The following is a 27648-nucleotide window of genomic DNA, read 5'->3' as shown; positions in this document are numbered from 1 at the left end:
ATATGTGGTTTCTGTGGACAGAACAATATTGCCATTTAAAGAACAGTTCAATCAGCAATTAATCCTTACATTCCTATATAAAAAAAAAAGTATCTCTGGTAAACCAAATTATTTACCAGGACAATATTTAAGAAGGAGTTAGCAATGAAGACTGTCATCTATTTTCCAACTCTAAATGAATTAACTGTTCTAGGGAAATTTATCATTGGCCTCAACTATCAGAAAAAAATGCCCTCGCTGATTTGGCTCAGTGGTTGAGCATCAACCTGTGAACCAGGAGGTCAGGGTTCTATGCCCAGATTGTGGGCTAGATCCTCTGTGTGGGGCATACAGAGGCAGGCGGTCAATGATTCTCTCTCATCATTGATGTTTTATCTCATTTCCTTCCCTTCCTCTCTGAAATCAATAAAAATATATTTTTTAAAAAGAGTGACAAAACACATATCATAGAATTGTTGAAGGGACTACATAACACTATTTGCAAAGGAGTATTGACAGAAAAATTAACCTAAACCTCTACAGAGTTCTAAAACACCTATTTATAGGAAATATAAGGGATGGAGAAACCAATGAAGGATAATCATGTTAAACTTGATTGGGCCACAGGAGATGCAGATAGCAGGTGAAAAACTTGTTCTGGGTGTGACTATGAGGAGATTTCTGGGAGAGATTAGTATTTGAATATGCGGATGAGCTAAGCAGATAGCCCTCCCCAATGTCAGTGGGCATCATCCAATCAACTGAGGGAAAACAGAGACCCAAAACTGAGGAAAGTCTGAATTCACTCTCTGCTGGACTGAATAAGCTAGCACATCTATCTCTTATTCTGGGTGCTCCTAGTTTTCAGTCATTCAGACCCACACTGGAATCCATACAATATGTTCTCAGACCCTCAGGCCTTACAACTACACCACCGTCTTTCCTGGGTCTCCTGTTTGAAGAATATAAATCATGGGACATCTCAGACTCCACAACCTTGTGAGGCAATACTTTTTAACAAATGTCTTTCTAGATTCATACTATTGGCTCTGTTTCTCTGGCAAACCTTTATTAATATACTGAGTAATTAGTGAAATCCAGACTGATAAACTACTGAAAAGTCAACCATTTTTTGACACAAATGTAAAAAGAAAATAAAAAAACCTATGAAGGAAATATACAGAAATTAAAGTACATGTAAAGATCATAATAACCAAGTACAATGTATAAACTTAATTTCATTTTGAAATATTTAGCCAAAATTTAACTTAGGGTTAGATATCTGTAGTTAAAAAAATTTTAATGATGATTATGTTAGGTTGAGATAATGAATGGCATTATAAGTTTGTAAGTAAAGTCTCTTTTAGAAATATATAATAAAAAATTTAGAAGTGTAATCCTGTGATATCTTTGGATTTGTTTAATAAAAATGGCAAGAATTCAGGAAAACTAGCCCTAACCGGTTTGGTTCAGTGGATAGAGCATCAGTCTGTGGACTGAAAGGTTTGATTCTGGTCAGGGATATGTGCCTTGGCTGTTGGCACATCCCCAACAGGAAGTATGCAGGAGGCAGCTGATTGATGTTTCTCTCTCATGGATGTTTCTAACTCTTTATTCCTCTCTCTTCCTCTCTGTAAAAAATCAATCCTATCTAATAAAAGAATAATATGCAAATTAATCACCACTCTGCTACACACACAAGCCATGCCCACCAGCCAATCAGAGAGAATGCAAATTAACTCCAACCAAGATGGCTGTGGCCACAAAGTGAGCAGGAGGTAGGCTTGCCAAGCTTTCCACACACCCTGGCAGGACCAGGTCTCCACTCAAGGCTACAAAGTTTCAATTATAGAAGATAAACAAATCCCAGATACCAGGGCCTCTGCTTGGGTAGCCAGGGGGCATGGCCAGCATGAAAACCACCACAGGCCCTTCACCCAGGCTGCCCCATACTCCAAGAGAACCCCCACCATGATCCAGAACACACTTCAGGGCAAACCAGCTGGTCCCCACCCATGCAGCAGGCCTTATCCTATCTAATAAAAGAGTAATATGTGAGATCCAAGATGGCGGTTTAGGTAAACACACCTAAACTGCTGCTGTGCACAATAATTTCAAAATTATAACTAAAAGACAAAATGTCTATCACCCAGAACCACGGGAAAGCTGGCTGAGTGGAAGCTCTACAGCTAGACTGAAAGAGAAAGGAGCATTCAGGGCACAAAGGCTGAAAAACTGAGGTAAAGGGGAGCACACACAATATGGGCTGCTGGCAGATCCCAGCTGGCGGAGGGCATTGCTTTCTTCAACCTGAAGAGACACAAGCTCCCAATCTCTCTGAAATCCAGTTTCTGGAAAGAAGCTGGACTATCTGCCATCAGATTAGAAAGTGAAGGTGGCTTGCTTTCAGAGCTGCACATAAGAATAATTGTTTGCTGTGCAGAGGCGCAAGACGCAGGGACGTGGTCAGAGAGGCAGAGACAGCTGACTGGCACCCATCACTGTTTGCCATGCCCTACCCTAGAGACGCCCTGAGACTCCACCCAGCACAATCTACAAACACACCAAAGCTCCAAGCAATGGCTTTTGCATATGAATGGCCATCTCTATTGCAGTTTAACCTAGCAAATTTGCAACCTGGTGCAGACAGCTCCAAAGCCTCCAAATTCCAAGAAGGGAGAAGAGGACTGTGGTTCTCGCTGTAGCTCCTGCAGGGTGGCCTCAGACAGTAGCTGAACTGCACCACATTGGAGATTCAGAAGCCAGTGTATCGAGTGGTCAGTGTGAGACACCAGATTTCAACTCCTCACATCCATGAGTGACACATTCAGGAGGTGGACTCAGTGAGCACCAAAGCCCCACTGAAACAAGACCTGCACCATAAGCGTGTCTCCAGCACAGCAGTTCTTCCATTATAGACCCAGCAGGTCCTCACAGCCAGTTGGCCTGGAGGTCAATTCCTCCCAGTGTACCAACAGCAGTCAAGGCTTAACTATACCAAGACTTTGCACTCAGCCCACAAAGAAGTGTACCAAGAACAACCACCTCGGGTGATTGGGGAAACTGAGCTACTGTCCCCTATAGGTGACCTACCACACAAAGCTACTCCATTAACACAGGGAGGCAACAGAAGCATGTCTCAAATGGGAGAGATGGAGAAAAATAAACTACTGGATGACACAAAGTTCAGAATCACATTTATAAAGTTACTCAAGAATCTTCTAAAAACCACTGAGAAACTTGAAGAGACCTTCAAGGACCTTAAGGAGAATAGCAAAAAAATGAAAAAGGACCAGTCAGAAATTAAGCATACACTGTCTGAAATGAAGAATATACAGAAACTCAACTGTAGATCAACGTATCCCAAGAGTCAAACCAAAGATCTGGAATACGAGAAAACAAAAAACATCCAACCAGAGAGGCAGAAAGAAAGAAGATTCCAAAAGTGTGAGGATAGTGTAAGGAGCCTCTGGGACAACTTCAAGCATACCAACATCCACATTTTTGGTGTTCCAGAAGAAGAGAAGAGCAGGATATTGAAGGCCTATTGAAAGAAATAATGACAGAAAACTTTCCCTACCTGGTGAAAGGAATAGACTTACAAGTCCAGTATGCACACAGAACCCCAAACAAGAGGAATCCAAAGAGTACCACACCAAGACACATCATAATTAAAATGCCAAGGGCAAAAGAGAGAGAATCTTGAAAGCAGCAAGAGAAAAAGTTAGTTACCTACAAGGAAGTACCCATATGACTGTCAGCTGATTTCTCAACAGAAACTATGCAGGCCAGAAGGGAGTGGTAAAAAATATTCAAAGTGATGAACAGCAAGAACCTACAACCAATATTACTTTACCCAGCAAAGCTATCATTCAGAATTGAAGGTCAGATAAAGAGCTTCACAGACAAGAAAAGTTAAAGGAGTTCATCAACACCAAACCAGGATTACATGAAATACTGAAGGGTATTCTTTAAGAAGAGGAAGAAGAAGAAAAAGGTAAAGGTAAAAACTATGAACAACAAAAAGACATAAAATACATACCTACCAACAAGTGAATCTAAAAATCAAGTGAATAAAAAATCTGAAGAACAGAATGAACTGATGAATATAATAGAATCAGGTACATAGAAAGGGAGTGGACTGACAATTCTCAGGGGTAGGGAGCCCAAAGGGTGCGGGAAGATATTGGACAAAAATCTTATACTTATGGATGAAGACAGTGGCGGGCAGGTAAGGGTTTGGGTGTGGTGGTTAATCAGGTGGAGGGGAACTATAGGGGGAAAAAAGAGGAACACCTGTAATAATCTGAACAATAAAGATTATATTAAAAAAAAAAAAAGAGTAATATGCAGATTGACCATCACTCCAACACACAAGATGGCTGCCCCCATGTAAACACAAGATGGACACCACAAGATGGCCAGCAGGGGAGGGCAGTTGGGAAGGACCAGGCCTGCAGAGGGCAGTTGGGGGTGATCAAGCCTGCGAGGGAGGGCAATTAGAGGTGACCAGGTCAGCAGAGAAGGGAAATTGGGAGTGACTGGGCCTGCAGGGAAGGGCAGTTGTGGGGGATGACCCAAGCCTGCAGGGGAGAGCAGTTGAGAGGGATCAGGCCTGCAGGGGAGGGCAGTTAGGGGTAACCAGGCCTGCAGGGGAGGGCAGTGAGGGGCAAACAGGCTGGCAGAGGAGCAGTTAGGTATCAATCAGGCTGGCAGGGGAGTGGTTAGGGAGTGATCAGGCTGGCAGGTAGAAGCGGTTAGGGGGCAATCAGGAAGGCAGGCAGGCAAGCAGTTGAGAGTGAGAGGGATCCAAGTTTGGAGACGGTGCAGGCTGGGCCAAGGGACACCCCCTCCCCATGCATGGATTTTATGCACTGGGCTTCTAGTAAAATATATTAAAAAAAAAAAAAAAAAAAAAAGAATTTAGGAGAGCTATAGGTAAATAGTGGCAAAAAGTTCATAATTATAAAACCTGGGTTCTTCATACCTGGGTTCACAATATTCACTCTCCTTTTATGTGTACCTAAAATATCCCTTGATTTTTAAAAAGTTTTTAAAAATATTCTATTTCTTGATTCTCCTTTCTTGAAACTTCACCTCTTTCCATTTATCTCAAAGCTATCAGACCTATTCCATCTCTTTTCTTCCTCACAGTTGTTTCAAACTTGTCCCCTTTCTCCTCCACTCCAAATCCATTGTTTTCTGTGTTTCCACTTCACATCTACACCAAAATCTCCCAAGTTATATAAATTGAGACTGAGAAAAGACAAGAAAGGCATTAAAATTCCATCTGCTTCTACGTTATGTGGGCCGCCGGATTCTAAAGCTGACCTCAGACTATCTGTGTCATTGGAATGGGTTCTTTAATCCCCTTTTCTTTCAGAAACACATGGAACAAGGAAAGTAACACTCAGGTTCCCTTTCAGTTTTGTGTCAGCATAAACATAAATAAACCTCTTAAAACCTGTGTTTTTAAACAATAAGAATATGTGTGACACAGAACTTAAGAATTTCTGCACAGTATTTCCATTCTTCTTTTATGATATAACTAGAAATATATACTACTCTTTGTCCTTAATTTCCATCACAGAGCTCCTAAAACCCTTGAAATTTCCTGAGTGATTGATAGGGGTATATTTTAGTAGTTATTAGGAGCCCCATTTGAGCACATCTGAACTTATCTTAATGATGTGACTGCATGGGGCAAGATGGGACACTTCAGTAGCTTGGTCACCAAAAGACCAATTGATGAGATTAGACCTTTGGGGCCCACCCACCAAATTCTAGGAGGTTAGGCGGGGGCTAGACATTAACTTCTGTGAAAACAGTACAAACTGTTGGAGATTTGAAGAGTGTCTGTGTTGAGGAGCATGTGCAAATGCCAGGAGGGTGGCACACTCCAGTTCCACAGGGATAGAAGCTCCTGCCCTCCACATATTTCCAGATCTCTCCCTTTGTACCTCTTCATCTGGCTTGTCATCTGTATCCTTTGAAATAAAGGTGGTAAACCCAAGTAAAGGCTTGAGTTCTGTGAGCCCCACTAGCAAATTAATGGTCCTCAAAGAGGGCATTGTGATGACCTCTGATTTAAGCTAATGGATCAGAAGTACAAGTAGGAACCTGGAATTTGGACTGGCTTTTGCAGTGGGAATCTGATGCTATGGGGTCTGACTCTATCTCTAGCTAGCTAGTTTCAAATTCACCCTGTCAGTGTCTGCTGCTTTTTGGAGAATTGCTTGGAGGTGTATCATCCTTATTTGGATGATTTAATTGTAGGTCTGCTGATTTTTCTCAACACTGACAAAATGCATTTAATGTACAAATTCACTATGAAGTCCTTGGAAAACTGAATACCTTATGATTTTACCAAAACAAATTCTAGTTTGTTGCAGAGTAAAAAGGGAACATATGAAGCTATAAAAATACCAGTAAATATTTCATCTTCAATTAATTACACATATATATAAAACCTTAGAGCCCAGCCAGTGTGGCTCAGTCCTTGAGTTTCCACTTATGAACCAGAAAGTCAGGGCACATGCTCGGGTTTCGGGCTTGGTCCCCACTGTGGGGATCATTTATGTTTCTATCTCTCTCCCTCTCCATTCCTCTCTGAAATGAATAAAAATATATTGTTAAAAACAACACCTTAGCCGAAACTGATTTGGCTCAATGGTAGAGCGTCGGTCTGTGGACTGAAAGGTCCCACGTTCGATTTTGGTCAAGGGCATGTACCTGGGTTGCAGGCACATCCCCAGTAGGGGATGTGCAGGAGGCAGCTGGTCAATGTTTCTCTCTCATCGACGTTTCTAGCTATCTCTCTCCCTTCTTCTCTGTAAAAAATCAATAAAAAAAAATATATATATATATATTAAAAATCCTAAAATACCTTAGCTGAAACCAGTTTGGCTCAGTGGATGGAGCGTCCACCTGCAGACTGAAGGGCCCCGGTTCGATTCCGGTCAAGGGCATGTACCTTGGTTGCTGGCACAATCCAGTGAGGAGTGTGCAGGAGACAGCTGATCAATGGTTCTGACCCTCTATCCTTCTTCCTTCCTCTCTGTAAAAATCAATAAAATATATATTTAAAACACACACACACACACACACACACACAAAAACCCCACAAAAAAACAGCACCTTAAACAGGGAGTACACGGATAAAGAAAGTGGAACAGCCATGAGCCCAGGGCCTGGCACCCAATGTCCTCACCAGGAGCCCTGGGGCTTTGACGCAGCTCCCTGGGCTGGGGCCCGGAGGAGGTTGGGGGAGCAAGGGGGGCTGAAGTCGGGGTCCCTCCGCAGCCACCGCCGGAACTTCCCCTCCGGCCTCCTCCTCTGAACCGCAGGACCCACTCAGCGGCCAGAGCACGGGTTCCAAACGCCCAGTGAGAACCGCAGCCCCACAGCCCTCAGCGCCCTGACGGCCATTTCCACCATGGCCGCCCTCACCACCACCAGGGGGCGCCAGCGCCGTCGCCGGGCCGCACCCCCGCCCCGGCCTCCCGCACCCCCGCCCCGGCCTCCCGCACCCCTGCCTCGGCCTCCCGCATCTGCTCCTCCTGAGTCCCGCCCTCCCGCGGTCTGGGACCCGCTCACCTACCGCTCCGCTCGGCCTCTGCTCAGCGCTGAGACGGGTCCTCGAGGCCTAGAGGTCGCTGTGTGCTCCTTCCGCCCGCAAAGCCAGAGTCTTCCACATCCGGGTCAAAGGGCGCGACCTGGTTCTCCTCCTCCTCGACCCCGCCCCCCGCCCCCCGCCCCATTTCCTTTCACCACTTAGGGTGGCCCTAAGGTGTCAATGGGAGGGAAAAGGGCAAATATGTAACACTTCCCTCAATAAAGGTTTAAAAAAAAACAGAAAGAAATTGCCTAAAAGTCTCAGCCTGTTTCTTTAGAAGTTCTCTAGGTGTTTCCACAGCCTGTCCTTGTCTCGTTTGGTGCTTCACAAAATCATCCTGTGGTTCTCAGTCTCCACAGGTTCAGGTGCAGCAGACCAGGCCCCGCAGCACCGTTTCTCCTGTCCCCGCCCCCGGGAGAGGGCGGCCTGTGGGTGCGGAGGGGCTGTCACAGGCCCGAGGTGGGCGTGCCCGGTGCTGGGGAAGAAAGGCCAGTGCTCACTTGGACAAATATGAGTGTGACTTAATTTATGTTTGTATAGGGAACATTGTCCCTGTATACCTTCAAAGGAGAGCAATCTACATATCCTACACCTGCCTATGTTTCACATACTTCCATCCTGTATCAGCACATTGTCTTATTTTTCATTTATATATATATATTCTTTATTTTAGTGGGAATGGAAGGGAGAGGCAGACAGTGAAACATTGATGTGAGTGAGAAACATTAGTCTGCTGCCTCCTGCACCCCCCACCCCAACCGCCACCCCCCTACTGGGAATCGAGCCCCAAATCCAGGTATGTGACCTCCTGGTTCATAAGTTGACCCTCAACCATCGAGCCAAACTGGTCAGGCTGATTGTAACCAAATATGTCCGTCACTTTGGTTGTCACTATACAGCAGCGTTTTTCAACCGCTGTTCCGCGGCACACTAGTGTGCCGCGAGATGTTGCCTGGTGTGCCGTAGGTGCAGACAAGACAAGAATTTTATAATTTTTCACTATTTTGTTTACTTAATATTTCATAATAAAGTGATTATAAAATACTTTCTTTGTGTTTATTTGATTCCTATTCAAGAGAATTACTTTATATATAGTCAATATAGGCACAGAGTTAAATTTTTTAACATTTTCTAATGGTGGTGTGCCTCGTGATTTTTTTTCATGAAACAAGTGTGCCTTTGCCCAAAAAAGGTTGAAAAACACTGCTATACAGTATTCTGTATGTCCCTCTGTTCAAAAGTTTTCCAGCAGATGGTGCTAGACACTATTCAGGCACAGGTCTGGAGAAAAGGAATTTGTGATCCTGAAGAAAAGCTGAATTCTCTCCCTGAATAAATGGTCATCCACACAAAAGCAGGGCAAAATCTGCATTGCTCTTTTATGTCTCTTCTCCCTGGGTGGACACTGACTATTGTCTCTGTGGCCAGGATTCTATTGATTAAGTTTTAAATGAGCATGTAGTTTGTTGAATGGAGGGCTCAGTGAATGAACTGATAAGGAGATGATTGGATCTATAAGAAAATGCAGCCCTAGCTGGTTTGGCTTAATAGAGTGTTGGCCTGTGGACCGAAGAGTCCCGAGTTGGATCTCAGTCAAGGGCACGTACCTTGGTTGTAGGCTCCTTCCCGGCCCAGGCCCTGGCCCCAGTTAGGGCCCATGCAGGAGGCAACCAATTGATGAGTTTTTCCCACATTGATGTTTCTCTCTGTCTTTCTGTCTCTCTTCTGCTCTGGTTTGTGCATAGATGGGAGTGGACGGATTACAGCCTTGAGCCCTGATATACTAGTTCTTCAACCCTTTGATCTTCCTTAATCTAACCATCTGCTTGCTTGCAGGCACTTTTTTCACAGATCTGTGGGGAATACAGATCTCAAACCTGCATGGGTTTGCAGCAGTCAAAGGGGAATTCGTGATTCTGTCCTACCGTTCTAACTCGGGGTTAGGGGAAGTGAGCCATCATGGAGTCTGGGGAAGCTGGGATGAGAAAGAAGTGACAATGCCCTGGGAGCTGGCCTCAACACTGGAGACAAATAAGGGGGTCTGCCTGTACGGATGCTGGGATCAGAGGGAGCTGAACCTGCTAGAAAGGGGAAGGAAGGTGACAGGTGCACAGCTTGGTACTGGCATGGGCCCCAGGCAGGACGGCCTCAGCAAGGAAACAGGCAGACTCAGAGCTGGTATCTCTGTGTGTACATTATACAGCCAGGCACTCAACTTTGTCTGTTGGTCAAATCCATTGCATCAAAAAACATGTTCCCTTTCTTCTCTTTGGGCCCTTACAGCAAATACAGGCCAATTGGAAGACTCAGGCCCCAAAATCACCCTGAATTTAAGCCTGAGACAACTGAGTAGAAAGCTCCAAGGAACAGAACACACTGTTTTAGAGTCTTAACTCTTCCCCTAAAATGTGCCCAGCTGCTTCTCTTTCGCCAGGGTAGACTGAACTAAGGAACCAAAGATCGAGTTTCCTTTGAGGTGGGGTCCACTGAGGATAGAGGGCAGCTGCCTTCCCCCCAAACTTGGTGTGCTCTGAGTGAGCCTGTGTCTGGCAGTGCCGGGTCCTGGGCTGCTGGTCAGGTGGCAGGTCCACAGGGTTTCTCTCTGCCGCCTTCCTGGCCTCCAGAGCAGTACCCTGTGGCCCAGCACGCCAGGTGGCGTTCGCTAAAGCTGGGATTCGAAGACCGAATTGGCTAGCCCATGCTTACAGGTGGCCAGGCTGTGCCCCCAACCCTGCCTCTCTGTCTCGCTGGCATGGATGGGGCCAAAACCCGCTACCTGAGATTGGTACCACCACATGGGAAGGCTCACAGCAGGGAGAGGTTCGCCCTGGCCTACCAGCCTTGGTTATGATCATCTCAGTGCCCAGTTGATTGAATTCGTCCCACAGAGCCTTCATCTCAAGCTGCACCCTCACACTGACCACCTTCGCGTTATTCTTTACCAGCGCCTTGGCAGCGGCCACCTAACTGGCCCCTGGGCCCTCGGACTCAACAGTGGTGCTGGTGGGGACGCCTGTGGCCAATGGGTCATCGTAGTCATAGCAACCAATTGCCCCAGTCGTTCTGTCTTAATGGTCTCTGGGCTTTTATTATAGATATTTTTAATCCTTACCCGAGGATATTTTTCCATTGATTTTTAGAGAAAGTGCACAAGAGAAGGAGAGACATAGATGTGAGAGAAACACATTGATTGTTTGCTTCCTGCGTGTACCTCAACCAGGGCCAGGGAGGTGCCTGCAATCAAATACATGCACTTGACCAGAATTGAACTCCGGACCCTTTGGCTCCCAGGCTGACGCTCTTCCACTGACAACTGATATTTCTAATGTTTCCACTCTTTTGAAGTTTAAACATGTGCGGAAGAAAACATCTTTGTAGATATCTATTTTGTTTGTTTTTTTCTTTCTTTTTTTGTATATTTTTGATTATTTGTTCAAGTTGCATGTGTGTTAAAGGTGACAGAAGGTCACCAGGGTGGAAAGCCCCAGGTTCCCAGCAAGGTCCAATCAATTGTAGGGTGGGGCCCTTCCCCCAGGGTGACTTCCTCATCTAGTGCATTACTGATTATGCAGTCCAGACCCCTTGACCTTTCCTCCCTACAGATAACATCTATGCCTTAGTTGTAATTCAGCTCCAGGCCCAGATAAGCAACAAAACTAGTCTCGGGACTAGCTGTTTTGAATAATGACCCTTTGCCCCAGTGCCTGACGATCAATCAGTGGAGACCACAACCCTGAAAGGACGTGCCTGGAAAACTGCTGAATATTCTATTAAGATCCTTCCCTGGGACAAGCCCTAAAATCTCTAGCCTTAAGACCTTCAAGACAAAGGATCCTCCTCAGAGCATCCTCTGCCCTTCCCCACTCCCGCCCCAGGCATGTTACCATTAACTTCCTCATTCTCAAACTCCTAGGGCTCTTCCTTTATCCCCATAATTTGTTTCCTAAACCCATTTGTTCTAGGAATTACTTCTTCTGTCTCTGTGATTTACCAAATAAATTTCCTCTTACAATTTGGGGTCTTGGCTCTGAAGTCTTTCCCAGCCAGAAACCAAGTTTGGGTGGACCCCACCAGTCAGACACCTGGTGCTGTTCCTACCGCCCACAACAAATCTATTTTACGTCAATTTAATTCTTAGACCACCCACAGAACCTATTTTTTTTCTCTCTCCTACAATCCCAAACTCTTAAAATCAGGTAGCCTATCTAATACAGGGTAATATGCAAATTAACTCTAAATCCATCACAAAGATGAAGGCACTCATAGCCACAAGATGGCAGTGCCCAGTCCCCTCAGCCTTGCCAGAGTCCCCCAGTCCTGGAGAGGGCTATTGCTGAGAGTGGGCAGTATGAGCCGCCTGGCAGAATGCTTGCTTCTTCCCCACGGCGATGACGGAGGGCCTCTGTGCAGTGGACAAGGAATGGCTGGGGCTGGACACTTACTTCGTTGCCAAGGCAACGCCTTGGTGGTGGAGGGCCTCTGGGGGACAGGAGGCTGGCCTTCAGCCTCCATGGCTGAGTGCAGGCCCAGAGAGGAGACGGCGGGCCTGCCTCCTCTGGAAGCAGTGTTGGGTCCCTCTCATCTCTGAAAGAATTGGCATGGGTCCCTCCCCGGCTCCTGTGGAAGCAGCGAGTCTCCTGGCGGTGCGCTGCGGCTCCCACTGGCTCCCACGTGGCCTACTGCCCGAAATATCTTGTGATGGGCTACTAGTATAAGAATAATAATATTACTACACATTTGACTTATGAGAAGATAGAAGTTAAGGAAAGCCTTGGGCTTAAAACACAGTACTTAATGGCTCCCAATTCATTTACCAAATTTAGTTTGCTTTTTTTTTTTTTTTTTCATCCTTACTCTTCTGCAGTATATTGTATAAGGAAATGCAACTGTCCCTCTACCATCTTAGGTTCTGAGCCGAGACATCTCAGTAATAAAAAGACAGATTAATAACATGTCCACCTCTTATACAACTGGGAGAGACCCAGGAACAGAATACCTCTCTAAACTGGTCTAAGCGATCATCTTAAATATAATTTTGAGCTAAAGACAAAATTAGGATGGTGGGGGTGGGGGTGGGGCAGTTGTGGTGTAAGTGAACAAGGGAAAGATTGTCAGGCACATTTCAATGGGTGCCTTCTCTGTTGATAAAGTTTCTAAAGCTTCCTGATATAGAGAGAAACACCCTTACAAATGGAAATGTCCCTTATAAATGTAAATCTTCAGAAAAGGGCAACCTCACCATTTTTAGATATTCTGCAGCATCAGCAGCCTTTCAAAAATCATCAGCCCCCAAAGAGGCCTATTTTAGGGTGGCATATTCTGTTCCCTTTCAACAGCAGTAAGTGCCCCCAAAGCCTCATTTGTGAAATGTGATCCAGGGAATAAAGACATTTAAAACATGAAAACTGCCGAAACCAGTTTGGCTCAGTGGATAGAGTGTCGGCCTGCAGACTGAAAGTTCCCGGGTTCGATTCCGGTCAAGAGGCAGCTGATCGATGATTCTCTCTCATCGATGTTTCTAACTCTCTATCCCTCTCTCTTCCTCTCTGTAAATACAATAAAATATATTTAAAAAAATAAAACATTAAACTGAATATAGACAAAACCAGGGAAAATAGTTTCAGTATTTACTAATAAAATATCTCTAGATAAAGGATGTCTACAATATAAGGAAGTCAAAGAAATAAACTAACACAAAAACACAACTCCCCATGTAGAAAAAAGAAGCAACAGTTAATGGGGGGAAAAATGCGGGGACTTATTATCATTTTTTTTGTTAGAATTTTGTAAGCAGCTAATGAATAAATGTCTAACAGTCCCAGGTCGAAGGAGCACAGTCTACCCAGCAGAGAAGGTCGCCCTTCTCTGTAAAAAATCAATAAAATATAAAAAAATAAAAATATATTTTATTGATTTTTTTACAGAGAGGAAGGGAGAAGGATAGAGAGCCAGAAACGTCGATTCAAGCTGCCTCTTGCACACCCCCTACTGGGGATGTGCCCACAACCAAGGTACATGCCCTTGACTGGAATCGCACCTGGGGGACCTTTCAGTCTGCAGGCTGACACTCTATCCTCTGAGGTAAAAGCGTACTTCTCTTTTACTCAAAAAAGTAAACACAGATAACAGTGCCTTGAAGATAAGAAATGAAAACCATGATTTTAAACATCTTATTTCTATGGTCTTAATCGCCTACAATCAAGGTGTCATGAATCTGTGCTCCTTTGGAGAATCGAGGGGAGAAGCTTGTCCATGTCTCTCTCAGCTTCTAGAGGCTCTGCATTCTGAGACTCATGCCTCTTGTTCCACCTTTAGAGCCAGCAGGGCGACATCTTCAAATCTCTCTTTTCTGATTTCTGTTTCCATGGTCACTTCTCTCTCTCTTTTTTTTTTTTTTTTTTTTTTTTTTTACTCAGACCCTCCTGTCTCCCTCTATTAAGGACTCATGATTACAATGAGCCCTCTGTTCACACCAGACAGGTGTTGTGCAAGCCATAGGATTATATAGATAATTCAGTAACCTGGGGCAGGATCCAGATGTGGGGTGGGCTCCTGGGGTTACTCAGTTAGTTCTGGGCACTAATATGTTTCCCCTAAAAATGTTATAATATACTTAAGAAAAAAATTTTTTTTTGCAATTATGCTATCACTCCATACACTGTAAAAGAGGGTATGTGTTCTAGTAATCTGCTTTTTATCCATCTAAGAAAGATGACTCAAAAGTCCTTTCATTCTTACCATCCCTGCCTAAATTCAAAACATCCCATGGTGCTTATCCAAAGTCGGTTTCCTGGTGATCATGGCCACAGGTCTGTCCCTGGGATGCTGGCTGCTGGCCTGCCCATTGCAGCCGAGCCAGGTCCACAGCCCTTCAGAGCCAAAGTAGGGAACCGGCAAGGAGCGGAGATTCACCCCATGCGCCTCAGAGGCCAGGTGCCCAGGAAGCGTCCTGAGCCAGGGCTGTGTGGCCAGGCACGCAACTCATGAAGCTCTCAGTTCCTGGAGCAGATGCACACTGTTCCTGGGCTGGGCTTCTGCCTGGGACCCACACCTGCACAGCCACCGCCCAGCAGCCCATTCCGATGGGGTCCCGGGCAAATAATGCAGAAGCTGGCGTGTCCAGGACCCCACCCCACCATGGTACATTCTCCTACAACCTCGTGCTCCAGGTTTGTGCACTCACATCCTCCAGCCTGTCCCCACAGCCATTTCTAGTCACTTGAGACCAAAGCCCCAGCCAGCCAGACCTCTCCACCTGTCCCAGGCACCTCATTCATCCGGTTGTTGTTAGACATTAGTCTTAATGATTTGTTTTCTAATGAATCACCAAAATTTCAAGATAACAGAGCTTTCCATTGCTACAAAATAACAAATGTTTTCAAGCTTATTTTACATAAATGAAATGTCTTCTTTATTGGGAGAAACTATCCAACAACAGTTATAGGATTAATTCAAACTATTGTAAATGTCTACGTTAATCTATTTGAAAGTTTTAATGACTTTTCATTCTAGCACTCATCATTAATGTAGATTAATGTCTAATTGGATTCAGGAATTCAGTAGCTTTTCACCTCAGGATACATGCATTCGTCACCCCCTGCAGAGAAGTAGGGCCTTGCAGTGACTTTTTATCTACGTATCTATCTATCTATCTATCTATCTATCTAAAATAATATCTTTAGTAATTTGACAGAGGAAAGAAGAGGGAGAGAGAGGTGAAAACATCAATGATGAAAAAGCATAATTGATCGACTGCCTCCTGAATTGAACTCACAATCCAGGCATGTGTCCTTAACTGGAATCAAATTCCGGACGCTTCAGTCCACAAGCCAATGCTTTATCCACTTAGCAAAACTGTCTAGGGCTACTTTTAGAAAATGGAATGAGAGTAAAGTGTATGTCTCTTTCTGGTGTTGGCCTTCAGGGCTCCCTCTTTCCCTAGTTGTAATGACCCGTGCTGTGACAACCCATGACTGGGAGAGTTAGATCCCTGGTTGAGTAATGGAGCCGCGCCTTGCTGGCCTACATTACACTTTACAAGAGTAAGCACCTGAGATACCACAGCAGAGCAGGGCGACTCTGATCAATGCAGGGGTCACTTGTACCTCAATGGGAGCTCTGCTCAGCATCTTTTCAAGATATGCTTGATAGACAAATAGTACAGAGATAGGCAGAGTAAAACTTTATTTCCAAATATTGTAAACAATACACATACAGGCATACAAACAGAAGCATGTTCTCAAAGGCTGGCAATTTCCCATAATTCAAAAATGATTATGTGACCTTTTGAGGTCATACAGGGATTGTCAAAGGCAGGTTTACAGCCCTGTCTAGGTGGCTCAGTTTGTTGGAATGTGGTCTCCTACACACACACACACACACACACACACGCACACAAAAACCATACACACAAAAAACAACCTAGCAGATTTTTATCCCCATTCAGGGCACGTAGGTATCAGGTGCAATCCCTGGTCAGAGTGAGTATAAGAAGCAACTGATTGAGGTTTTCCTCTCTCTCTCCCTTCCTCTTTCTATAAGTCAATAAACTTATCACCAGGTGAGGATTTAAAACAAAAGTGTGTGTATAGTGGTTAATATGCAATAGTTTCTTGTGTTGTTATTAATTGCTGTACATATTTGTATCACTACTGCCAACTTGCTTTTGCTTCAGCCAGTACATAAAAATTTTATAAAACACTAGAGGCCTGGTGCATGAAATTGTGCACGGATAGAGTCCGTAGGCCTGGTCAGCAATATGAGCTGATTGAGGTCTTCCAGGGTCTCCCTTCCCTGGCTGCCAGCTATTGCCTGGGGCCTTCCTTTGTTCCACAATGCCCCTTGGTCAGTGAATGTCATAACAAATGATCAAAATCCTGGTAGAACTCCTGTGGGGACAGTTTGCATATTAGCCTTTTTTATATATACTAGAGGCCCGCCAACCTGTACCCTTTCTAATCTGGGACCCCTCAGGGGATTAGGCCTGATTTGGGGGATTGGGCCTAAAGTGGCAGACAGACATCCCTCTCACAATCCAAGACCACTGGCTCTTAACTGCTCACCTGCCTGCCTGATTGCCCCTAACTGCATCCCCCCCACCCACCAGTCTAGTCACCCCCAACAGTCTCCCCACCCCCGCCCACTGGCCTGGTCCCCACTCACGCTCACCCCATCCCCGCATGCCTGATTGCATCCAACTGACCCCCCCACCAAACCTGGTCACCCCTCACTGCCACACCCCACCATCCTGGGCACTCCCAAATGCCCTGCCTGGTTGCCCCACACAACCTGCTATTCGGCCCTTTAATCGCCCCTCACTAACCCTCCTGCAGGCCTGGTTGCCCCACTCAACCTTTCAGTCATCTGTTTGGTTGTGATGGTCCCTTAGGCTTTTATTATTTTAGATATAGATAAGACAAAAGCAAGACAATTAAAATGCCCCCAGATTATATGGAAAATAATAAAAAATAATGTTTCTTTTAATGATATATTTTATTGATTTCAGAAAGGAAGTGAGAAAGAGAAGCATCAATGATGAGAATTATCCACTGGCTGCCTCCTGCACGCCTCCTACTGAGAATTGGACCAGCAACCAGAGCATGTGCTCTGAGGACTCAAACCATGAATCCTGGCTCCTATGTTGATGCTCAACCACTGAGCAAAGCAGGCTGGGCTAGAATATATTTACCTAATTCTTGACTTAGATCAGTGAAATCTACCAGCCTCCCTAACCTCAGCAAATGCAGCGCAAAATGGAAGGACACCCTTGCCTAGGGAAGCAGGGTATGTTACAACCCAAAGCCAGAGGAGGAAGTCGTGGTGGGGGTGCTTCATATCTGGAAAATCCTACTGACAATGTCAATGGTGGTGACCAGCTTGCATGGCCAGGGTGGAAGGCATCCACAATTGGTTCCGAATGTGTACACTGATGATGACTCACCACATACCAGGAGAGTATGAAAACATTTATTACTCACATGCTGAGGTTTTAGTGGGAGTAGGGTGGATATTAGAATAGGAAACAACAGAGAGCACAGGAAAAGGGACTTGTGTTGATGGTGGTTACTGGGTGCTTTTGGTGGAAGACTGTTGACACTATTGGAAACTCCCCCCCCCAACCTTCACCCAAGGATGGACCACCTGGACTTTCTCATAGGCATTCCCAGGAACAAAGTCAGGAAGGAGAGAAGAATGCATCCTAAAAGTTTTTAATATTCAAACATCAAAACTGGAATCAGGATCTTTATTGTAAGTATTCCTTTCAATAACAAGGGAAGAAAATAAGCACATACAAAATTTCTTCCTAATTGTTTATCTCTTCATTCTGAAGCCACTGATTGTAAGAGATTCTGAAGACAATGCAATGGAGAAATAAGGCATAAGTTTCCCTGTAAACTTCTCAGTGATTCCATACATGTATGATGTGTCATTCAAATTATAAAATAAAACCTGTCCCAACTCATAGTCCAGGAAAACGCCAATTTTCCGTTCTCCAGTACGATTCCAGAGCTGAAGATGCCAGCATCCTTTGCTTGGGGATGATGATCTGAGAGTATCTCTGGGGATAGATTCTTTACACACACCTAATAAACATTTACCTGTGCCTCCTATGTTTACCACCCAAACATGCCTGCCAGTATCAAATCCCTCAGAACTCAGGACGTCTGCATAAGAAGTAAGTATCTGAGGATTGGAATGACCACCTGGTCTCTTATATGTCACACTTTTTCTGTCACTTGAGATAAGGAGACTTGGATGGGCAGTTTTATAATCCAGTGTCAACTCTACCTGAAACGTGTGGGTCATTTTTTGCAGGCCCACATAATCTGGGGGAAGATTGCAACTCTGCTTCTTTAATTCATATGAAAAGACTGCAGGCATCTCTAGGTTTCCATAGCTGTTGTGGATCCTTTCAATACCCGTGAGTAAGTCCAGGTCTGTCTGAAAACACTTCTCTACTATTTCACTTAACATATTGCTTAGCCTGTGCTTATGGTATGAAATTTGCCTTCCATTTTCAATAAATTTTTCTTCGACATCATTCTCTTCTATAAATAGATCATTATCAAGTTCCTCATGCTCTATTTCCAAGAAATATTCAAGTTCTTCACATTCAAAGTCCAATTTCTTCCTCCACTTTCTCATCTTTCTCTTCACTGACCAAGTATTTGCAACTTGGATTTTATATACCCTCTCGGCATTTTCAAGGTTATCAGTGAGGACCGCCATATATTCTTTGAGCATCCTCCTGTGACTAGCTGCAGCTTCCTCAATGGGGATCAGGCGCTGATCCTGGTGGTCGGAGGAGTCCCTGCACTGGGCACACAGAAGCTCCATGTTTTCCTCACAGAACAGGGTCAGAGCCTCATTGTGCTTCCCACACGGGGGTATTTCTTCCTGCAGTTTCCTCTGGCTCCCTGAGGTGGGAATCTGCTGAACAATCCCCATCATGTCACATAATTGGGGGTTCCTCTTCAAGCTTCTATCAGGGCAGTGGTGGAGGCAGACAGGACAGGGAAAGGTGTCCTGTAGACCTTCCCAGTGCTGGTGGATGCAGGAGGGACAGAAGTTGTGCCCACAGTCAACTGTCACTGGGTCTCTCAGGTGATCCAGGCAGATAGGACAGCTGGCCTGTGCCTGGAGCTCAGCCAGGGAAGCTGCAGACTCCATTGTGCAGTGAAGGTGTCTATCAGAAGAGACTCTCTACAATGAGTGAGATTTTCCAGGAGCGAAGAAATGTGAGAAGCTGAGGTCTGCTCAGGCCTTCCTCTCGGTGGAAGGCACTAGGAGCATCCAAGAAGAGTTCTAGTGGGCAACTGACATCCAATCTTCCTATCACTTTCTCCCGTATTTAATGTCAGGTTCTGCAAGTGAAGATCAGGTGTGGACTCTGGTCAAAAAAAGCAAGCAACACGCAACTCAAAAGTGGTTTCTGTGGACAAAAAGATATAAACACTTAAAATTCAATCAACATTAATCCTTCCCTCCTTGTATAAACAGCATGTCAGGTAGTCCAAATCAGTTATATGTCAATATTTAAGGAGGAGTTATAAGTAAAATCTATTATTTTGCAACTTAAAAGGAATTTGACAATCTAGGCAAATTCATCATTGCCATCAACCATCACACACACACAAAAAAAGTGATCTTGTTCTGTGGGGAAAAGGATTTGTAAGCCCAGAAGCAAGGTCCTGCCTACCCGATGCTGCTTCTCTCTGCAGAGACCCCAGGTGAAGCACCATGCACATGTGTGACCAGGAGGCAAAACCCTAAACAGGAAATTCGGGGAATAAGAAGGAAGGAGGACACATTCAACTCAAAGTCATTGGACAAAATTGTGCCACGCTAGCACAGCCAAGAGTGAATCCGAGTGGGGGTGATGAAAGAACTGAGATAAAAGTTAGACAAAAGAAGGAAAGCTGGGACTCAGTGGGATGCTGCTTCCCTGATGGGGAGCCAGCAGCACCACGGACTACAAGTATCTTTATTTTATAGCAGATGCCACGAGGCAAAGTAAGGGCATGGTCAAGATGTTTACAGCATTCTCATGAGTTTTGATCCTACTCAATTACATACACCTGATCAAGCTTTGTGTACTTGCAGCCTATATCACTTAGGCACGTGGGGCCACGTGTTTGGACCACAGGTTCAAGCTTACAATTACAGCTGTTGGCTATAATTGTGCTGGGAAGGCTCTGCCCTCCATGCCGGGACTTGCACATGGTCATGAGAGGACTGTGCCCTCTCATTAGTCCAAGGCTCGAACCTATCCAAACACTATAGCCTCACCCCACACAGGACAGCAGTGAGATTCACTTTAAAGGGAAAATGACAACACACCTCAAGAAACCCAAACAATCATGCTGTCTAAGATGGGAGTTCCAATGAACTCGCTCAGGTTTCTCTTGGAGGGTCAGAGAATGGCTGATAATCACACTCCAAGAGAACTGGGAATGGAGGAGGAAGATGTGAGTGAAGTTTATCAGGAACAACAGGGGGTCATTCAATGGTTTATTCTTTTTTTTCTTTTCCCTCAATCCTTTCTTATGATTAAAAATAGTTCTTTTGTAATGTGGTGTTCCAAATGGAATTGAAAAGTGATACCACCACCCCCATCTCTTTAAAACCTCTGGTAATTTGAATTCCAATGCCCAGTATTCATAATTGTTTGTTTTCATTGTGCTGAGTTTGGGTGATCAAGCCCAAGTCTCCTTCACATTGACCTCTCCTTTTGAAATATTACCTGTGCACAGGGAGGCCAGCCTTTTCAGGACTGTGCATTCTGAGGCTTGTGATAAATGAGGTGGACCAATGCAAGTGATCATAATACTTGTAATTGGCCCGGAAGTCCTAGCATGTGAATGCCTTACTCTGGAACTATTTCTTTTTTTCTTTTAGTATATTTTTATTGATTTCAGAGAGGAGGGGAGAGGGAGAGAGAATTATCGATTGGTGGCCTCCTTCATGCCCTCTACTGGGAATTGAGTGCATAAACCGAGCATGTGCCCTTGATCAGAATTAAACCTGGGACCCTTCAGTACAAGGCAACCAAAGAATGCATGACTGAATGAAACCACAAATCAATGTCTCTTTCTTTTTTTTTTCTTTATATATATATATATATATATATATATATATATATATATTTTTTTTTTTTTTTTTTTTTTTTTTTTTTTACGGAGAGGAAGAGAGAGGGATAGAGAGTTAGAAACATCGATGAGAGAGAAATATCGATCAGCTGCCTCTTGCACACACCCCACTACAGATGTGCCCGCAACTAAGGTACATGCCCTTGACCGGAATCGAACCTGGGACCTTTCAGTCCGCAGGCCAACGCTCTATCCACTGAGCCAAACCAGTCTCTGCTAATGTCTCTTTCTTTTAAAATAATTTTTAAAAATTTAATGTAAAAATATGTAAATTAATAGTCTCTTTTGAAAATATATAATGAAAAGTTTACAAGTAAACTTGTAGAGATTTCCTGCACAGAAATGGCAAAAGGTTGGTATGACTATAGGTAGACGATGGAGAAAGTTACCATATTTTTCGGACCATAAGATGCTCCGGACCATAAGACGCACCAGTTTTTAGAGAAGGGAAATGAAGAAAAAAAGATTCTGAAACAAATAGTGTCCTAAAATATTTTATGTGCATTAAAACCCAACATCACAGTCATAAACACATGTAATCAAACCTGTAAAAGTAAACAGCAGCATTTAGAACCATTTTAGAGCCGGGCAAGCACACAGAGACCACACAGAGCCAGGCAAGTAAAAAAACTTTTTTTTAAGTATATGTGTAGGCTATATTTGGACCATAAGACGCAGGGACTTTTCCCCCCACTTCTGGGGGAAAAAAAGTGCGTCTTATGGTCCGAAAAATACGGTACTTATAGAATACAAGTTTTTCATACATAAGTTCATAAGATTCTTTCTCCTATTCTGGATACCTAGAATATTCTATAATTTATTTTTAAAAACTAACCACTTGAATTCTATTTAAGTGTTTCTATGCTCTCTTCTAGCCAAGAAGGTATCTTCTATTCCCTTCTTAAGCTTCATCCATGTCCCTTTATCTCAGAGCTTTCAGCTTACTTCATCTCCTTTCTTCCTCACAGTTGTTTCAAACTGGACCCCTTTCTCACTCCAAATCCAACATCTGCTTCCCTGTTCCAACATCCCAACCCCACTCAACAATTGAGATTGAGAAAAGACCACAGCTGGCATTAAAGTTCTATCTCTTTCTAGATATGTGAGCTGGATTTCAAGTCTGATTTCAGACTCCCTGTGTCATTGGGGATGGGCAACCTGGACATCTGCCCCTGGACTGAATCAAATCTGAGAACTTTCAGTTCGAAGACCGACACTCTAACCACTGGACTGAACCAGCTAGGGCTGGAGGATGGATTTTTTTGATTTTCTGTTTATTCAGAGAAATGGAACAAGGAAAATAACACTCAACTTCCCTCTCAGTTTGGTGTCAACATATACAGCTATTTAGGTAAACCTTTTGGAACATCTAGTTTGTTTGTTTGTTTTTTAAATACATTTTTTCATTGATTTTTTACAGAGAGGAAGGGAGAGAGATAGAGAGCTAGAAATGTCGATGAGAGAGAAACATTGACCAGCTGCCTCTTGCACAGCCCCTACTGGGGATGTGCCCACAACCAATGTATATGCCCTTGACTGGAATCGAACCTGGGACTTTTCAGTCCTCAGACCAATACTCTACCACTGAGCCAAACTGGTTTCGGCTGGAACATCTGGTTTTAAACAAATGAATTTGACACCAGACACTGAGACATTCTGGAAAAGGATTCCCATGGATAGCTTCAGACAAGCACTTCAGGGCACTTTGCACAGGTAGCTATTCGTAATCCCATAGGTATCTGTATTTTTAGCAATCATTTTGATGATGTAGGGCAAGGCTAACTGAGGGACATCTGCAATAATGAAAGCATGTACCTAAAATAATCTGTATCCACGTGATGGTTGGCTTGTGAGATAAAGTGAAGGTCCTTCTAGAGTAGCTACTCAGAAGCCAATGGTGGGGAGAAATACCTCCATGGCTCTCAGTTTGGCCCCACCTCCTGCAACAGTATCATCCCGACTCCCATCTTACCTGGAGCCTGCTCCCTTGAGTGAGTCCTGAAGTGTGTCTTCAAGAAGTCTCTGAAGCCTATCTCCTAACAGATACATGGTTAGTAATGTGACACTGGCCTATATATACCACAGGGAGGGTGAATCTCTTTAAAACCCCAACCAATAAGGCTCCTTCCCAGAGGTGGGAGTTGTGTGCAAAGGAGATAAGAGGATGTTCAAAAGTCTGGTTGATGGGATCTCTTATTTTTGAAGGCTCGGGCAGACTAACCTTGTTAATATGCATAATCTGATTTGCACCTTTGTAATCCTCCCTTGAATTTCTTAACACTCTTTAATCCCATCTTTGCTGAGGAAGAAACTGAAATTAAAAGTAAAATCTTGCTTTGGATGATTTTGCTCAGTGGGTAGAACAATAGCCTGTGGACTGAAGGGTCTCGGGTTTGATTCTGATCAGGGCACATATCAGGGTTGGGGGCTTGATCACCAGTGGGGGTGTGCAGAACGCAACCAATCAATGATTCTCTCTCATCCTTGATGTTTCTCTCTCTTTTTCCCTCTCCCTTCTTCTCTGAAATCAATAAAAATATATTTTAAAAAATAATAGTAAAAGCAAAGTCTTTGCTTCCTTCCCAACTTGGGCCTGGCAAAATGGCTCTAGCAAAAAATGGTGGGGAGAAGAAGAACCTCTGTGCCATCCATGAGCTAGCACCAGAGAACACACTATCAACATTCATAAGCACATCTATGGAGTGAGTTTCAAGAAGCTTGCTGCTCTGTCACTCAAAGAGATCCAAAAACTTGCCCTGAAGGATGTATGAATTTGAGAGGGTTAACTTGAAACAACAGCAGGTGAAACATAGGTGGGGCAGACATTTGAGCTAGCCTAACCACAGGAAGCAACCAAGCAGAAATAATAAAATGTTTCTGGATTCAAAAGTGGAGTCATGGAAAACCAAAGGAGGGCCTACAGCAATAAGGTGTACTGACACTGAAACAGGAAATTCAGCACAGAAACAGAGAGAGGACACATAGAAACAGGGGAAGTTCAGACCCTTTGCTGGGAAAGAACAATTGAGGGAATCAATCAGGTGATGTCATAGGCAGGCTTGTAGCAAATATTCACCCCTGGACTATAAGGCTTTGACGGGTAGCCCATTATAATCTCTCCCACCCCACCTCATGAGGTCACATGCTTCAGGAATTATAAATCCAAGCAGAGTACCTGCAGGGTGTGCACATGCTTCCAGACCACCTGTGTGTACCCTTCTACCTAGAAGTAAAGATATTTGCCTTGCTGCCTGGCCCCCAAGTATGTTTTGTGTTCTACCAGTACCCCAGAATTTGGGGGCTGATCTCATTTCTTACAGGAGATAGAAATCTGTGTTTGACTGGAGTGTGGTAGTGGGTGGAGCCACTTGAAATAAGCCCAGGGATTTAAGGAAGAAATATCTTCTCACACACACAGCAACTAATGATTTCAGGTAAGGACTGCTCTTCTGACCAAGAAAGCTGCTTAGTTGGCTACATGTTCTCTGAGCTTCCAAATCTGGAGGAGCATTTGTCCAGCTGAGCTGGGATTGGATGCAGGTTGAGGGAAGGGCTTCTTTTGGCAGCTGGAATGAAAAGGTCAGGGTACTCACAGGTCTCACAAGCCTTCAGCAAAGTGAGGACTGAGATTTCCGATGCATCCACTTCTCACTACAAAGCCCAGACTTCTGAAGAAATGCATCTCAGTCCTGTCCTTTTTTCAGGGCCCAATGGCAGTAGACATAGCTCTGGCAGGACTCCAGGCAGAAACCAACTGTTCCCTCTGTCTGGATGGCCTTTGAGACCCTGTCACCATCCAATGTGGGCACAACTTCTGTCTCTCCTGCATCTCACAGTCCTGGGCTAATCTACAGGACAGGTTACCATGCTCTATGTGCCATCATGTAGGAATCTCTTTCACAACCCGGGTGGAAAGAGTTCCAATTCACGGTTCGGGTTCTGGAGAAGGGCCGCACACAAATGAACAGACTTGAGACTTGAAAAAATTCAACTTGGTGATATGGGAGGCCAGGCGGTAGTCCAACTCTAGTGGGAGAACTACTCCCTGCTCTGGCCCTGCCATCCCCTTTTATTGAGGCTTTGGGGAAAACATCTTAGGCAACATAAACAGAAATTTACATGTAGCCCTTAGGCAGGAAATAACAGAAACTTACATGGGACAAACAAGGTGGAGGCTGCTTCACCTAACAATATCTCAACTAAAGGTTAGAGCAATTAAGGTTGTTGACCAGCCTTCCTGGCTTCCTGTCAACATCTCTTTTTTTAGTGAAATTGATTTGTTTTCCATCATCCCCCCCATTTTCTTTCCTAAAAAATTTTTGCATATGCAGACTAGAAATAAACAAAAAGTGAAACAAGCAACAATGGCTATGCTGAGAGTCAAATGAAATCAGTCTGCAGTAAGTTTCTTTCTGGGCCAATAGTTTTTGAATCCCTGATTCAATGTCCAACAGTTTTTTAAAAAATATATATTTTATTGATTTTTTTACAGAGAGGAAGGGAGTGAGATAGAGAGCTAGAAACGTCGATGACAGAGTAACATCGACCAGCTGCCTCTTACACACCCCCTACCGGGGATGTGCCCGTAACCAAGGTACATGCCCCTGATCGGAATCGAACCCGGGACCTTTCAGTCCGCAGACCAACGCTCTACCACTGAGCCAATCCGGTTTCTGCCCAACAGTTTTTTTTAGTCCAAATTTCAATGTCCAAAAGTTCCAAGTGCAAATTTTATGTCCAACAGTTCTGAGTCCATGTCAGCAATGGTATCTGGATGGTGGACAAATGGTGGCAATGCAGGTCCGACCTCTGGTTTGGTCCTGGGCAACCTGCAGTGATGCACATCTGCTGACTGCTAGTATGGCAAGGCGTGTCATCAGCATCTTCCATCTCTGGATTGTTTTTCCTCTTGTCTTTATGGCTGGAGTATTCCTGTCAATTCCTCTTTGTTGCAGGAACCCACATGGCCTTGGAGTTGTTTTCTGAAAATATACAAATATATTATCAACCAAAAGTTAATAATGGAATCTTTTCTATAAATTTTACTTGGGATCCTTTTTGTTTTTGCCCAAATGATTTTCCTTTGGCTTATTCTGACATCATGTGTGTGTTTTTGTCCTGCTGTTAGCGTTACAAATATAAAATAGTTTTTTAAAGAAAAAATTTTCTGGATATGTTTCCTTACATAATATTTTTCCACTAAACCCCCCTTTTTTAAATTTAATTATTAGGAAGCTTTTGGAAAATTTTTATAATGGAGTCTTCAAATTTTAATTTTTTGCACAAAAAATATGACTGTTTTTAGGTTCATTACATGTTAAGTAATTTTACCATGAAATGAACTACCAATAGAAATTTTAGTGAATACTTTAGAAACAGCTTTTTGTACAATGAAATTTTCTTGAATATTTACTAATTTCAATTAGCCAATTTAAATTAATCTGAAAACTTGACTACTATTTTACTGTAAAATTTAATACTCTAACAATAATTTTAGCTTACCCAGTAAATATTAATGCAAAGGATTATTTGCATCCTTGAGAAGGCTCTAAGCATTCTTGGTATTAGACTGGATTTAGATATAGGGCAGCTGTTGTCAGCCAAGACTCTGATGCCTGGGTCCTGATCTGAGCTGGACAAGTCTTCATTTGTTGCCTGGATCCTGATCTGAGCTGGGCATGGGAAGCACAAAGCAGCCATAGGGCAGGAGACCTCCCTCAGAAGGGGGGAAGGTTCAAGCCCCTGCAATGTTGGGGGTGTGTGTGAGGATTTGTGCCCCACCTCTGTTGACCCCCAAGTTCTCTCCTGATGGCTCTTCTGCAACTGTGCCTGTCTTAGGTTGTTCCTCCCTTGAGGAATCTTATCCGTCATTGGCTAACCAGCCATCCTCTGGGGAAAGCAGGGTGATGTGAGGTTTAGTTCTGTTTCCTTGGTAGCTTATGCCCCTATGGCCTCCATGCCCAGTACCTGCCTTGGGATCCCCTCACCTGCAGGCAGGGCCTTGGCATTGATATCTTGCGGAACCCACGTTTCTTCTCCAGGGAGATCCCAGCTTATGCCATTTGGCAAGAGACAGATCCATGGTACCAGCCACCACGAGGCTTCAACCTCAGCATAAACTGAAAACTCAGGCAACAGCTGTGAGTAATCTGATTGTGAAAAGTGGATCCCTCTTTGGCAAAAGAGCAAGAAGGGACAATAATAGAATGCTCAAGTGCCTTCCCGGGAGGCCTTCCACACAGTGGAAGGGATTAAATCCTTTCATATGCTTTTAAATTGTTGCCAAACATTCAAAGAATTAGTTTGTAAGTTTGTTTGGTATATACTGGTATAGAATATCAAAATTATGATGACATTGTAGAATAATATCATGTAAGGATATTCTTTACTCAAGGCCATGGAAAT

General features: G+C 44.1%; 1 protein-coding gene and 1 pseudogene across 1 annotated transcript; one reads left to right on the top strand and one right to left on the bottom strand.

Annotated features, from left to right (window-relative positions):
• Positions 1 to 17905: 17905 nt before the first annotated feature.
• LOC118711332 (tripartite motif-containing protein 60-like) lies at positions 17906 to 19333 on the bottom strand. The gene has a single exon (XM_036424351.2). The coding sequence runs from the start codon at positions 19262 to 19264 to the stop codon at positions 17906 to 17908; it is 1359 nt and encodes a 452-aa protein (XP_036280244.1). The 5' UTR covers positions 19265 to 19333.
• Positions 19334 to 19840: 507 nt separating this feature from the next.
• LOC118711328 lies at positions 19841 to 22323 on the top strand (annotated as a pseudogene).
• The last annotated feature ends 5325 nt before the right edge of the window (positions 22324 to 27648 follow it).

The sequence above is a fragment of the Pipistrellus kuhlii genome, unplaced genomic scaffold (assembly GCF_014108245.1).
Source record: "Pipistrellus kuhlii isolate mPipKuh1 unplaced genomic scaffold, mPipKuh1.p scaffold_m20_p_8, whole genome shotgun sequence".
Lineage (NCBI taxonomy): Eukaryota > Metazoa > Chordata > Mammalia > Chiroptera > Vespertilionidae > Pipistrellus > Pipistrellus kuhlii.
This window is presented reverse-complemented; position numbering and strand designations above follow the sequence as displayed.

Bases quoted from the DNA above. Each gene is read 5' to 3' on its own strand.
- LOC118711332 (XM_036424351.2), bottom strand. From the start codon at position 19,264: ATGGAGTCTGCAGCTTCCCTGGCTGAGCTCCAGGCACAGGCCAGCTGT.